The sequence below is a fragment of the Anopheles bellator genome, chromosome 1 (assembly GCF_943735745.2).
Source record: "Anopheles bellator chromosome 1, idAnoBellAS_SP24_06.2, whole genome shotgun sequence".
Classification (NCBI taxonomy): domain Eukaryota; kingdom Metazoa; phylum Arthropoda; class Insecta; order Diptera; family Culicidae; genus Anopheles; species Anopheles bellator.
The window spans coordinates 13,420,303-13,430,302 of NC_071285.1; the positions used below are offsets into that span (position 1 = coordinate 13,420,303).

At 41.3% G+C, this 10,000-nt stretch overlaps 1 protein-coding gene across 6 annotated transcripts in view; it reads right to left on the reverse strand.

Annotated features, from left to right (window-relative positions):
* Positions 1–10,000, reverse strand: part of LOC131206270 (single-stranded DNA-binding protein 3) — a 38,417-nt gene that overhangs the window by 3,335 nt on the left and 25,082 nt on the right. For 2 of the 6 annotated variants that reach the window (XM_058198765.1, XM_058198759.1), the window contains 7 exons: positions 8,351–8,434; positions 8,219–8,267; positions 6,962–6,991; positions 4,809–4,999; positions 4,590–4,736; positions 4,299–4,505; positions 7–382 (listed from right to left, as the gene is read on the reverse strand). In XM_058198765.1, the coding sequence (XP_058054748.1) occupies positions 278–382; positions 4,299–4,505; positions 4,590–4,736; positions 4,809–4,999; positions 6,962–6,991; positions 8,219–8,267; positions 8,351–8,434 (813 nt within the window). In that variant the 3' untranslated portion in view covers positions 7–277. Of the gene's footprint in view, positions 1–6; positions 383–4,298; positions 4,506–4,589; positions 4,737–4,808; positions 5,000–6,961; positions 6,992–8,218; positions 8,268–8,350; positions 8,435–10,000 lie in introns of those variants that run through there. The other 4 variants (XM_058198760.1, XM_058198764.1, XM_058198763.1 and 1 more) reach the window with 4 other exon arrangements.

A 10,000-nucleotide genomic window follows, 5' to 3' on the forward strand; every position in this document is an offset into this window, starting at 1 on the left:
ACAACAACAATGACGATGGATGGTGGGACACACGACCACCGGCAGTGAGGGGGTGGCGTGCTGCGCTGCCGTCTGCAATGGTGTTGCTGTTCGTGGTGCTGTTGTTGTTTGTGGCGGTGTTGTTGTTGGTAGTAGTAGTAAATAGTGGTGGTAGTGGTAGTGGTAATGGTAAAAGTACTAATATAGATTGGCTTTACGATATCAGTACTAGGTTCGATAACAGAAGTAGTAGAAGAAGTACTAGTGTAGCGGCTGTAGTAGCGGTAGAAGGAGGATGTTATTGCATATAGTAATCAGGCTGATCGGAATCTTTCTCAAAACGCTTCGCCTCTTCCTGCATGCTTTCCTTTATTTTCAGTATAGCTGCCGACTCTGTCTGGTCCTGTAAAAACAATACATAGCCAATTTGGAGTTTGGTGTCAGTTATTGGTTGTGAAAAATCGACAGGATTCTGTTACGGGCGGCGATGGAAGAAGGGTTAGACGAGAAACAGTACGGGAAATGTGGTGGTGAATGTTTTTGTGTGCATTTAGGGGGCGGTGTGTTACTACTTATTGGTGCTCGAATTGGTTACAGAGGGCTGTTGTTAAACACTTCTCTCTCGTTTACAAGTGGAACACACAAAAAAGTTACTTGCGCTTAAAACATCGATCATATCCGGGGAGATTAAAAACAACGGAACACATTACACAAAACGGGAGTAACAGAGCAAAAACGAAAAGGTGGACAAATCATCTTTTGCTTCGTCAACAGTAAAAAACGCACAAACGAGAGCTGCACAAAGGACAAACCCATTCGCAAGTGACCAATGTCGAAAGCAAAGAACTGGGTGTTTGGTCTCCAAAATAAAATAAACATCAACTTAATGTTAAAAAATGATAAAAATAATAAAAACATGTAACGCACTATACACAATGGAACAATGAAGCATCTCCATTCGTGAGACACGAGATAAATAAGCAACGCCCAGCCTTTGTTTCATCGCACTACTTAGGATACTTTTCTCCCTTACAGAACTCTGGTTTCGTTGGGATTTTATACATAGTTCATTAGACTAAACATACCACTGCTATGTGTGTGTGTACATATTTGTATTCATAATTACAATCATATATAGGCACGACCAAAGATCATCAACTACAGCCAAAGAGTGTGTACACTACTACCGGACGAGAGTGAGAAAGAGAATTTTCTTCCAAGATCATACTTGAGAAAGCACTTTGGTTTAATACAATGTATTTTGTTTTGACTTTTTGATTTTGGTGGCTCTAAAGTGAGTGATGTGACCAACACGTTTGCAGGAGAAGAGTGTCAGAAGATTAGGGCTAATAATTGGTTGTCAATTCAACATTTACAGACTTTTGCTAACACACAACTTCCTACACAACAAAAATAATACCACCACACCCGAAAAAGAAGTGGAACAGCTCCGGATCGAACACCGGACAGTCTCGCGCGCAGGGGATGATGCCTCCAAATAGGGGGAGTAAGAAATTCACTTCACCTGTCCACTCTTATTGTTTAGTGAGTTTAGTTTGCTCTCGCTTGCAGCAGAGCACACAGTGTCCTCTCGCGCGAGGCGTAGAACCTTCTGGTCGAGGTGCGGCACGGCAACAGCATCAGCCAACGGGCAGAGGTCAGCGCGAACCGGCAGTGTCGAGACCTTCTGTTCGGTGCATTCTCAACTCACGTGGTCACACGGGTACAATGGAAAGCACATTGGTGTTCAGGAAGTGGTTTACAAATGCATGAAGATATCTGATTTATTTTGAAAAGGTACCGATAACCCTCCCCGTCCCAAGAACGCCCTCACTTCTGTGCCGCGCGTTGCCTTGTTTTACTAGCTAAACTTACATTGTCAACGATGTGTGTGGGTGAGTGTAGTAGCTCCTAGAATTATATTCTACCTCATCAAAAGCGAGTTTTAAGCCTAAATCGGACACAAACAGCCGTCTCCGGTACACATTTTTTTCTTCATTCCCGGACCGATTCCCGGTGGTAGCAGTCGTGTGCTTCTTTTGCATCCAATCTACACCTACCACTCGACACAGAACTAAACAGAAGATGACTTTCTTGTACTGCTTCAACTTTAGATGTCTCTCACTCATGCTCCCTCGTTCTCTCTCTTTCTCTCTGACTCTGGGTGTGTTTGGGGTGGTTTTTGCTTTTGATTTGCTTAACCATGCTCAACGAATGGCGAATGAAAACATCGTTCTCTTTCTCTTTATTAATTTTTTGTCCTTCCACTTCTCTACACATTTTGTTTGATCGTTGTTTTGTGTGTCACACACAAAATGCGCTTTTGGTGAAAATTCTCTCTCTCATTCTCGTCGTGTTGTGTGGTGTTGTGTTGTGCTGGTGAAACACAAGTCCACAAATTCTTTCTCGGCACTCACTCGGTGTGACGTGCGCTGTTTTACACGCTATCAGGGTTTTAGCTGTAGGGTTAATGGGGTGGGTGGTGGTGGTCGTGCTGTTTCATTTCACTGTTTTTTGCCTTCAGATAAACTTTCTTCCCTCCTCCTTACATCGAAACCGTTTTTCAATGAGACAAACTGGCTGGCGGGGCTAGAGTGCAAAAAAATGGTCCTTCCCGGGATGTATCATCGATTGATCACTTCGAAAGGACCGATAGCTGATCCCCCGGCAAAGGGAAAAATGTAACTAAAGTAACAAGGAGACGCAAACACCCGTCGTAGTGTGGTGAAACACTTTCTGGCGGTTAAAAAGTGCAGTCAAAAATGATAAGTACAATGTAAGTGTAACAAAAATGATGCAGAAAAAAACAATAAAGAGAAGAGAAGGAGATTTTCATTTTACAAAATTTAAAGACAATCTTCCTTGAGCATTTATAGACTTAAATCGAACGATTCCGCACTATTTACAATTCACTAACGTGTATGGGGCGGCGTCAGGAGACATACACTGCTTTCGTTCCACCAGTTGTTTTTGTTTTCTTCTGTTTACTTTATACTCTGATTATTAACAATTCGTTGTACATTATTTTATGCGCTATTCAATACAGTCTAATCAATTCATATTTAACGTAACAGTTTCAGTAGAGAAGAATACAAAAGAGATAGTTTATGATCAACCCCATTTATATATGGAAAACAAAATGTTCGATCTAACAGTGGACACCCCAAAACTGATTGGTTTCCGAAAGCAGATTCATTTGAGTTGCTCGGTGTTTTCTCTTTCTCTCTCTGTAAACCTATTTAGCAGTTAATGCATATTTTACCGTTTTCTTGTTTTCTTTCACTGTAGGCTTACACTTTGCCTCACAGTGTGGGGGGGCAGCACCCAGTGGACAGAGAATACCAAAAACCAAAACGTTGAACAGTGTGTGCAATTTATGGAGAAGTTAATTCGTTTCCGCAAAAATTACACCGAAGAGAATTTAAAAACCAAATATTATAAAGAGACCGCCGTATTATATTTACACAAATTGAGTACCAATATTTTAGCTCGAAAGTTGAAGTTTCTGTTTTGTTTTTCGTTTTGTTAACCATACTGGTGGTAAATGTAAAAGGGGAGGTTGGTGTGACATTGAACAAATTCGGAACTCATTTGAAAAAATATGTGAAGTGATTGTTAAAAATAATAAAATAATAAAACAAATAGAATGTAGTAACGATCGAGTAGTGTTGTTATCGAATGGAGATTAGTTAAATATTCTGTTTTGAATGCTCCACATGGAAAAAGCTGGACGCACGGAAGCAAACATTAAACGAGAGAGCCAAACGATGATCGCTTACTCTTAATCTTTAAAACTTGCCAGCAACTGGCACATTGCAGTCGCTAGGAAGTAGAATAAATAATAGCCAATGTGTTTTTTAAAGATTGTTGTGCCACGATACGGCCACACTTTACTTTACACTCTTCTGGTCATGAAACATTTTTTTCTAAAGCTTTCTTCGAACTAGGGTTTTTTGTTACATTCCATTTAAATCTCTCATCTAATGTTTGTAATGGGCACAGCTTTTCCCACGTCATCAACCACACCACTGAACGTGCCCCGTTGAAGTAACTGAGGCAAGGTACATCTCGTTCATAACCAACTCGGTCGCGTGCACCATCATCATTTTTAATCGTTTTAAGTATAGGAACACAGTCAAGTCTTGTTTAGCTTGAAAAGGTAGGTTTGGTGCGGACAGTTTTCAGCATACGTTCCGAAAGAGTTAAGCTAGTCCTAGTTCTTGTTTTTTGTTTTCTTTTGTTTCCTTTTATGCTGTCATTTTTCCGATTGGTTAAACTGGAGGGGAGTTTATTTGCTCTTAAAAGTTGTCGAAACTTACGTTCTCTCCCGGTCCACCGAAACCGCCCAGATTGTAGTCGCCCATACCACTGCCGGAATCTTCTCGGGGCGTGCCGGGACCATTCGCGGGACTGTTCTTCATGCCGTCTAGACCATCGTTATTAAGTACCGGACCACCCATCGTGTTCGGGCCCATGGGACCACCCATTGGACCACTGCCGTCCGCACCACCGACCATTGGGAATTCCTACAACGATTGAACCATACGGGAACCGAGTATAGGTGACCCCGTTCGCCAAACATCGCCAAGGACCAACAAGCTTTGACTTACAGGTTTCATTGGTGTGTACATATTTTCGCCACCGGAGTTTGAAGAATCTTGAGGTGATGGCATGATAGGTGTTCCTGGACCCGGAGGACCACTCGGCCCTGGAGGTCCTCCATAGTTACCCGGCGATGACGACGAATAGTTCATCGGCTAAAATGTGCAAAATGTAGTGCTATGTTATTGTCATGTTCTATACAGCATAGCGTTTCGTACGTTACTTACCGATGATGTATTCGGTTGCCACTGTGGTCGCCCACCAGCCATGCCCATCGGTGGCATACCGCCCGGACCTAAGCTGCTGTTTGGCGGGGGGCCACGCATTCCAGGACCGTACGTACCGGCTCCCATCGGACCCATGCCAGGACCGCGAGGTGGATTCATTCTAGGATTCATCGGACCCATACCTGGAGGGCCTGAACAGTTGTAGTGTTGTTGTTTCATTCGCATGGATTATACAATGATGTTAGTCAAGGACGAAGGAAACGGAGGGTTGAGATAATGATATTTCAGGACATGTATGGGAGCGAGGAGACAGGAATGTTTATCAAAATCACAAACGATTGCACGGTGTATCAACACAAACGGACAAATATTTACAGACAAAAATCGAAGTTCGATAAAACCCGATAGGATACACCATTATATCCCACATCATCATCGAACGGGTAAGTAGGTATGCGTTAGAATATTATGTGCGATGGTGAGCATGGAATGTTGAAGTTTATGTTTACAACATTGTGCAACAAATGATCGATCGAGTGATTGCAACATAAACCGAAGACATCGGTCAAGACGCAGCACGCAGAGCCAAAGGAGATGAGGATTGCATATTGATGAAGGCAATGACACGCACGCGTTAAGTATTATGTTAAGCGATTTGATAAGGATTTAAGGATTATCGATGGATGATGTGGCAAGGAACGGAAATGAAAGAGGGAGAAGAGAAAGAAACAAACATCCCATTAGCGCACTCATTATTCTGTATGCAGGCGATGGTTTTGCATTAAGCACGAATAAACCTAAATAAACCGGAAACGTAAGTAGAACAACAACCAAAACAGCTAGTGCAACCAAGCAGAAAGTATTAGAGCAACTGAATAGTAAACGTTCGCAAATGGACAGTAGAGAGACGAAACTGAACCGAATGTACATACGGTGGACGACGGTAGGAAATTGGCAGTCAATGTAACAACAACCAAAAATGATGGGGAAATGGTAGCAGAGTCTTGCACCCCGTTGCCAAAAGTGTAATTGATTTTGGATCCAAATTTTGGCGAAATTTAGCACATTGAACGTCAAGACCGAATACACACGCTTGTCCTTTCAACATCATAGCCTTTTGATATTCCCCCATCACAGAAAAAGAATCGATAAATGCAATGAAATCGTAAGAACAGAACCGTTTCATCCAAAAAGGGTACGACATTCGTAGAAGGTAACTAAAGAAAGAAACCGTGCACCCAATAATTCGTGCATCCTCTACACACTTTCCGAAATAAAACCAATCCGTTGAAAGGAGCTGGCAGAGAGTGTTGCCCCGAGCACGGACACAACTCTCCAAAAACCGAATCAGCAAATTTTTCATTTGAATTTTGTTCTCCAATTCAACAGAAATATAAGAATGTGAAAAATTATGTGCAAACGGTATTATGAACAACTGAAGAAAACAAATGTTAAGTTTCCATTCTTTCTTTCTTCGCACACAGTTTAAGGGTCTGTCATTCACTTTACAATGTATATGGAAAATTGATAGTAAAACAAATAAATCATAGTTATAAGAAAACTAGCAAAGCATCGTGACAACATGAAATGGATATCTGTGCATTAGAAATGGGTTAGTCGAAGCAGCTAAAGTATACTTAACAGCATAATTCGAAGGATACAAATCATTGAATTAAACAAAAGGAAATCATAATGATTCACCAAAGGAGTAAATTTACTGTTTCAGAAACCCCATTAGCGATGGGAAAACATCCTAGCGTCAATGAATTTTGAAAATGTCATAGAAATCAAATAGAGTCGAGAACACTGAACTATTTTTGAGGGCTTCCAATCCAAACACTTAACACACTATCGCACAAATCGACCAACAAAGTGCGAAGTCAAGTTCGATAAGTAGTTGACCACATATATAGTAATAATTTGTAAAATAAAACCGAAAAGCGTGATAGCAGAATGATATAGTGATGAGCATAAAATGACAGTGTGAAGAAGAGGAATGGGAAAACAGCAAAACAGACCAAGGGAAGAAAGAAGAGAAAGATGAAAGTAATAGGTAGACGAAAGGATGAAAGTAAAGAAAGTAAACAGGGAAAATGAACTAAAAACAAAAAAGTGATTTTAAGTAGCAGACAAGCGCGACATAAATTGCCTACCTTGCCATGCTACAAAGTCTCCAGCTTCACCTGAACAGAGAACAAAGAACAAAAGAAAACATTGATTCGATTTTATTACTGCACTGACAAACGATTGTCTCTCGCGATTGTGTTGGCTCTTTTTCCACTGCATAAACTGCATACTATTTCTGTTGCGCTGGCCAGGGTTCAAGGGTTAAACCGAATTCAAATTTATTTTCGCCCTTACGGTATTATTTTGCTGGAACGGCGGGTAGCACTGCCACCCCAGTTGCGACACATTTCGATGTGAGAGAATAGTTCTTAATTCACATTCATTAGAAACGAAATAAAAGCCAAACTTAAAGCGAAGATTCTCTTTTAAACCCACTTGGAAAGTTCCCGAGGAAAAAGCTAGAACATTCAAAAGAAACGATCAACGATAGTTTAGCTCATAAAAGTATTTCCATTCAATACTGAAAGTGGTTAAAACAAGTTGAACTCAAACTTTGATTGTCACTGCCTTCTTACAGAACATGATCATCTGACCTGATCTGGTAGGAAAATTATTTTCTAAAACAAAAAGACAGAAGCTCGGTTCGGAAATACCAGTACACATTGTGTCAAAAACAATAAAACAGGGAATATCAAACCGAAGCGCGCTTCCAACAACCAACCGCACAAAACGTTTGGAATCGGAAGGTGGCAACAGAAAAGTATCGCAACATTGGGGAATAAAAATGCAACAAACCAAACAGGTTGAAGGGAGGAAAAACTCTAAACCGAAAACCAATCCATGACTAACAACATATGAACGAAGAAGATAACTATGTAGATAGCCAAAAACCAAATCATAGGGGCAAGGTGGCGACGATTGGTGGTGGAACAGAGAGCAAACGGAAAATGTTTGCAAGCGCAAAAAGGCCGGTGAACTTCTTGTTACACGAGTAAAGGAAAAACGAAACGAAACCGTTACAGATTGTACTACGAGAATGCCAAACAATATTCTGCATGGGTTGCCTAGTGAGTATTCCGAGGCGTCCCCGTTCTCCGATATGTGCTGCCGTTAATCAGCTCATACCGCGAATCGGTGGTGTGTGATTAGGTTTTTGTTATTGTTTTTTTTTAATTTGGAAAATTCATGAAAAAAAGAGATAGCACGATTTGAAGAGAAGGGGAGAGTAGGGAAGTAAATCTAGAGACGCTTCGCGGTGTATCTAAATTCGCTTTGTTATCGGCTGGAGCAATGGTTTAATGGTGATCGTGAAACTAAGTAGCAACGTGGGCGAATGATCTTACCTTGCCGCGTCGGATCCATACTATTTGGCATCATGGGTTGTCCAGGCGGCTAAAATGGAAGGCGAACGATTAACATCAGGATCACTGACAGGAGACGATCAGTGCAGCGACGAGCACGATGCGAATACTTACACCATTGAAATCGTTTCCAATTCCTTGTGGCATTCGTACCCCTGGCCGAGGCCCAGGAGGATATCGAGGCCCACCCATGAAAGGCTGCAAGAATGAAAGCAAATTCTCGAATCAATGTTAAGTAGCTTAAAAATCACAGGATAGAGAGTTAACCAAAACAAGGATTAAACATTAAATGACATTTGAACAATGTATGTTGTAGTAACCTGACATAAACATGTATCCCAATTCTTTTGAAATCACAGACTTCACTTCAGTTCCTTTTTTAGTAGGGCGACAGTCTATAGGGATCAATCGTTTATCGACACTAAGTCAAAAACAGTATGGCCAACACTTGCTCTTGTAAAATACATTGATCATTGCATGAATGAAACTGCCAAAGTGATAATTTTTATCGATTAATGCACTACTAAAAACGTGGCAATAATTATTATGCAAACACGAAAATGTAAAATGAAATAAAAATATGACGGCTTTGCCCATTCCCAGAACTGTCCCTGAAGAACCGGATAAACATGATTCGGGGTTTGTAATGAAACAATACGTAAACGGTAATGAAGTGAACATGAGAGGGCGTGTGTGTGTTGTGTGTTAAACCCAACTCCCAACTCCCAACATATTGGTTGATTTCCCCGACGGCAATCGGTTGTTTTCCGACGAATATGTTTGTCACACTTCCACGGCAGGATGTGTAAACACAGCACACGGATTGCACATAAAACAATGAGCATGTTACATGGATGAGCAGAACCCAGCAGAGTGGTTAGAACACACGAATTACGGACAATAAAATGGCATGACACAAAACATGGAAACTTAGAGAGATAGGAAACATGTGGCAGAGAAAGAATGGTGGAACGAAGACGGCATTTCGCGAATGAAATAATGAAAACGTCAAATTAAAGTAACATTTACAAACAGGCAAACGACTTTGTCGGAATGGCACTATTCTCTGTATAGCATTTTACGATCTTCGCCCTCCTCCGAGTTTGTGTCCATTTCCAGTCGAATCAAATAGACACAACATAAACATAGAGGCACATTGGCGAAGACGCATTAGAAACGACTAGAGAGAGAGAGAGAGATAGAGGGAGAGAAAAAGAGAAAGACATTTGTACATCATTCATACAACAACACATTCAACAAACACTGGCACAGTAAGGAACGATTAACGATAAAACATCATACCAAAAAGCATAGAAGTTTAGAGAAGTGTTCACAAGCACAACATGAAAACCGAAAGGAAAACGGCAGTTTACAGAGGGAAGGGCGCTTGCGGGCATTTGTATGATGATGTGTGTGTCTGTGTTTGTACGGCGGTTGATGGCTGTCCCTTAGGAACAACGCACCCACCACGATCGTGGTGTGCGCGATCGTGGAATACGATTTCCCTGGCGTACTGATCAATTTTATGTTTGACTGAACGTAGTATATGTTATGGATGCGCTGCTTCTCTTCTCCACTGGCACAGATACGCGAAAGTCCCATTTATTCTTTCTGCACAATGGCAACGACACGCTGAGCACCGTAGATCGATTGGCACATGGGTTTTGGACGGTTATAATCGATTACAGCAGTTTCCATGTTTTGTGATCCAACAAGCGGCAAAATATTAAGAGATTGCTGGGCATTTTTTTGACTCGAGCTCTT